The sequence below is a fragment of the Tupaia chinensis genome, unplaced genomic scaffold, assembly GCF_000334495.1.
Source record: "Tupaia chinensis unplaced genomic scaffold, TupChi_1.0 Scaffold000532_1, whole genome shotgun sequence".
NCBI lineage: Eukaryota > Metazoa > Chordata > Mammalia > Scandentia > Tupaiidae > Tupaia > Tupaia belangeri.
This window is the reverse complement of record NW_006160045.1, coordinates 4,816,644-4,820,553: the sequence shown is the minus strand read 5'-3', so window position 1 is coordinate 4,820,553 and position 3,910 is coordinate 4,816,644. Positions and strand designations below refer to the sequence as shown.

Sequence of the window (3,910 nt, the reverse complement as noted above, 5' to 3'; positions counted from 1 at the left end):
GAGACAGAAAGCGAGAAATCACCCCCCAGGGGGGATGGCCACGCTGCAATTCCTTCTACTCCGTTCTCCTCTTGGGATCTTGGGCACGCACGCACATGCACCCGGTGTGAGTTTTAAGCCACTGGGTCAGGGCCTCCAACCGTGGTCGACTACGTGGGAGTCCAGTGACATAGCCATCACACTAACTGCCGGTCCCTGAAAAGTTTTTTTTTAATTTTTTTTTTTAAATTTTACCAGAGAAAGAGAAAGAGAGAGAGAGAGAAAGGGAACGCGAGAAAGCAAACCACCAGGTCTGGGACTTGAGCTGTGATAGACGTGAGGATCCAACATTACAACCATCACACCACCTGCTGGCCCCGAAAAACTTTTTTAAAAAAGAATTTTTTTTAGTGGCATAGGGGTTAAAGTAGCCAGATCCCACCTTATTCATAATTATGGAAATCAATTTATCTGGGAACGAAACTCCTACAATAAACCAACTATGGTAAGCTAATGCTATATTTTATACTTGTTAGAAAAATAATTAGGATTAATTCTTATTCATAATAGGTAATTTACAATAGAACATAGGGATCAGCAGTTAGCATAATGGCTATGTCACTGGACTCTCATGTAGTCTACTGTGGTTCCAGTCCCAGACCCGGTGGCTTAAACTTACGCCAGGCATGTGTGCGTGCATGCCCAAGATCCCAAGAGGAGAATGGGGGAGAAGGGATTGTGGTGTGGCCATCCCCCGTGGGGGGTGATTTCTCACTGTCTGTCTCTCTGTCTCTTTCTGTCTTTCTGGTGAGGGCATGCACTCTTTAGCAAAAACCTCTCAAAAAAATAATAAAATAAAATAGAATATATTAAAATGTTGATTTATGATTTTTAGGCTACTTGTTCTTGAATTACGCTTTGCTTAAATTAATACAATATGGTTTATTTTTAGAATTATTTACTTAATTCCATTTGTTATCGTTATTTTAAAAATTTTGACCAGAGAGAGATAGGGAAAGCAAGAAAGCAAGCCACCAGGTCCGAGACTTGAACCACGGTAGGCCATATGGGAATCCAGCACCTTCAACCACCATGCCACTTGCTGGCCCCAATGTGGTTGACATTTCTAAGCTCATACGCAGTTCAGAAGTATACTGAAAAGTTAGAAAGAAGCTATCCTGGGGGACTAGCAGGTGGCGTAGTGGTTAAGGTGCTGGACTCTCCCATATAGCCAACCACAGTTTGAGTCCTAGACTTGGTGGCTTGTTTTCTCCTTTCTCTCTCTCTAGTCAAATTAAAATGAATGAATGAATAAATAAAAATTTAAAAAAGAAAAATAAAGCTATCCTAAAAGTACATTTCTTGAGTGTAATCTACAAAGTGAAAAAGTCAAATGTTTTTAAAATTAATGCATTTTATTTTATTTTATTTTATTTTATTTTAGGTTTTTGCCACTGGGTATGTGCACTTGCTGGAGAGAGACAGAGAGAGGGAAAGTAATAAATCATCCCCTAGAGGGGGATGGCCACCCCACAATCCCTTCTCCTCCATTCTCTTCTCAGGATTTTGGGCACGCATGCTCAGTGTGAGTTTCAAGTCACTAGGTCTGCAACTCAAACTGTGGCCAACCATGTGAGAGTCCAGTACCTTAACTGCTATGCCATCTGTTGGCCCAAATTTAATACAAGTCTAATCATTACTTGACCTTAAAAATTGCATTGACTAACTTACCTCTTTTCCTGTAGTACTTCCGTCATGACGGGAAGAAATTTTTCAAATCGGATGTATCCAGTGGGTTCTTCTTCCTCTACCTAACATTCAATAAAGAAATTGGCATTTACTGATTAAAAAATGTACTGAGCAACTACTTTTTCCAAGTATTGTGTGAAGTGCTGGGGATTTGATGATGAGCACACTTGGGCATGATCCCTTATCATAGAGGTTATATTCTGTAGAAGAGACATGTATTAATCAAAAAGCCACAAAACTGAGTGTTTAATTATAAACTTATGTAAGCATAATGAAGTGAAAGAGGATGTATCTACAAGAGCATATAATTAGGAAAACTCTTCTAGACCAGAAGATCAGGGGAACCATTCATGAGGAAATAATACTCCAGCTTATTTATAAAGGATGAGTAGGAGGTAGTGAGACAGAGGTGGAAGAGACTCCCACATAGATGAAATTATAATACATGCATGGACACTGTGGTAATCCATGGAGCCATGAGGCTGGAGAGCATTTCAAAGTGAGGTTGGAGAGAGAGAGAAAGACCTAGGTAGCAAGCCTTGCAGGGCCTTATTCATGAAAGTGACTTTGGTTGTTATCTTAAAAACAATGGGAAATCATGGATGATCTCATAGGTGTGTGTGTGTGTGTGTGTGTGTGTGTGTTTTATTATATTTTTATTTTATTTATTTATTTTTATTTGACCAGAGATGAACAGAGTGAGAGAAAGAGAGAGGGAAAGTGAGAAAGCAAGCCACCAGGCCCAGAACTTGAACCATCATTGCCAAATGGGAGTCCAGTACCCTTAACCACCATGTCACCTGCCAGCCCCATAGATGTGTTCTGAAAGATTGCACTGGTTGTGGGTGATGCGGTTTCTTCAGTAGCCTTAGCAGATCTGCTGAGGACTTGGGTCGGAGTGGAGCCATAGAGAGAGAGGTGGACAGTTTCAAGAAATATTTAAGAAGTAAAATTGTTAGAACCTGGTGCCGCATCTGTTATGGGTAAGGATGAGAAAAAAGAGGAGTCAAGGAGGACTCCCAGGATTCAGACTTCATAAATGAGGTAAGATGATGCTTCCCCCCAGGATAAGGAACACTCAGTAAGGCAGCAGGTTAGGGGGCCAATCATCTCAAGGACCAAACTACATCTCAAATCATTATCATATTTATTAATTTAAAGTTTTACTTATTGTAGTCATGATAGAAAGCATGTGCATGCATGAGGGAGATAGAGAAGAGCTCTCCATTTTTGGTACCTAGCACTATTAGATGGTCCCCTCATGCTATGATCCCCTTTCCCCAGCCTGCCAGCCTCATCAAGATCTTAGGCATGCATGCAAGTACTCAGCATGGGGATGCAAACCCATGGTCAGCCACATGGCTTTCAGCACTGCATTCAGTTTATCATCAACTACATGGTTGCCATGTCCGCATGGCTAAACAAATGTCATGCCTGAGGTGGGGGTGGCGGGGAGCTGCCATGGATTAGAGAATAAACAGAAATAAACACACAAAGACATATAAGTAAAGAAAAGCAGGAATTGGGTGGTCCTGACTCCTCTGATGGAGGCAGCCGTGGCCCTGAATCATTCCCAGGCTTATTGTAAAGGGCAGAAAAGGGGGAAGGAGAAGTGGAGTGCAAAGCCAGTCGTTTTCAGATGTTAATTGGCTGAAGATTTTTTTTTTTTTTCTATAGAGCATGTGCCCTCACCAGAAAGACAGAGAGACAGAAGACAGAAAGTGAGAAATCACCCCTCCCCAGGGGGGATGGCCACGCCGCAATCCCTTCTCCTGTTGGGATCTTGGGCAAGCACGTACACAAGCCCGGCATGAGTTTAAGCCGCCAGGTCCGGAACTTGAACCGCGGTTGGCTACATGGGAGTTCAGCAACATAGCCATTATGCTAACTGCTGGTCCCTGTGTTTGTTTATTTTTAAAGAATTATTTTATTAATGTTATTTATTTTAATTTGACCAGAGAGGGACAGAGTGAGAGAAAAAGAGAGAGGGAGAGAAAGAGAGAAAGCAAGCTGCCAGGTCTGGGACTCGAACTGCAGTCAGCAATGTGGGAGTCCAACTCCCTTAACCACCAGTGGATGCCACCTGCCAGCCCTAGTGTATTTACATGTTAATGGCGTTCATTGCCCTGCATCTGACTGTCCATGGATCTGCATTTGGTAATATTTCTGTGGCCAAAATCAT

At 42.1% G+C, this 3,910-nt stretch overlaps 1 protein-coding gene across 1 annotated transcript in view; it reads right to left on the bottom strand.

Annotated features, from left to right (window-relative positions):
• Window positions 1-3,910, bottom strand: part of DRC8 (dynein regulatory complex subunit 8) — a 102,018-nt gene that overhangs the window by 18,289 nt on the left and 79,819 nt on the right. Inside the window, exon 4 of the mRNA XM_014591104.1 lies at window positions 1,711-1,790. Coding sequence (XP_014446590.1) covers window positions 1,711-1,790 — 80 coding nt within the window. The remainder of the gene's footprint in view (window positions 1-1,710; window positions 1,791-3,910) is intronic.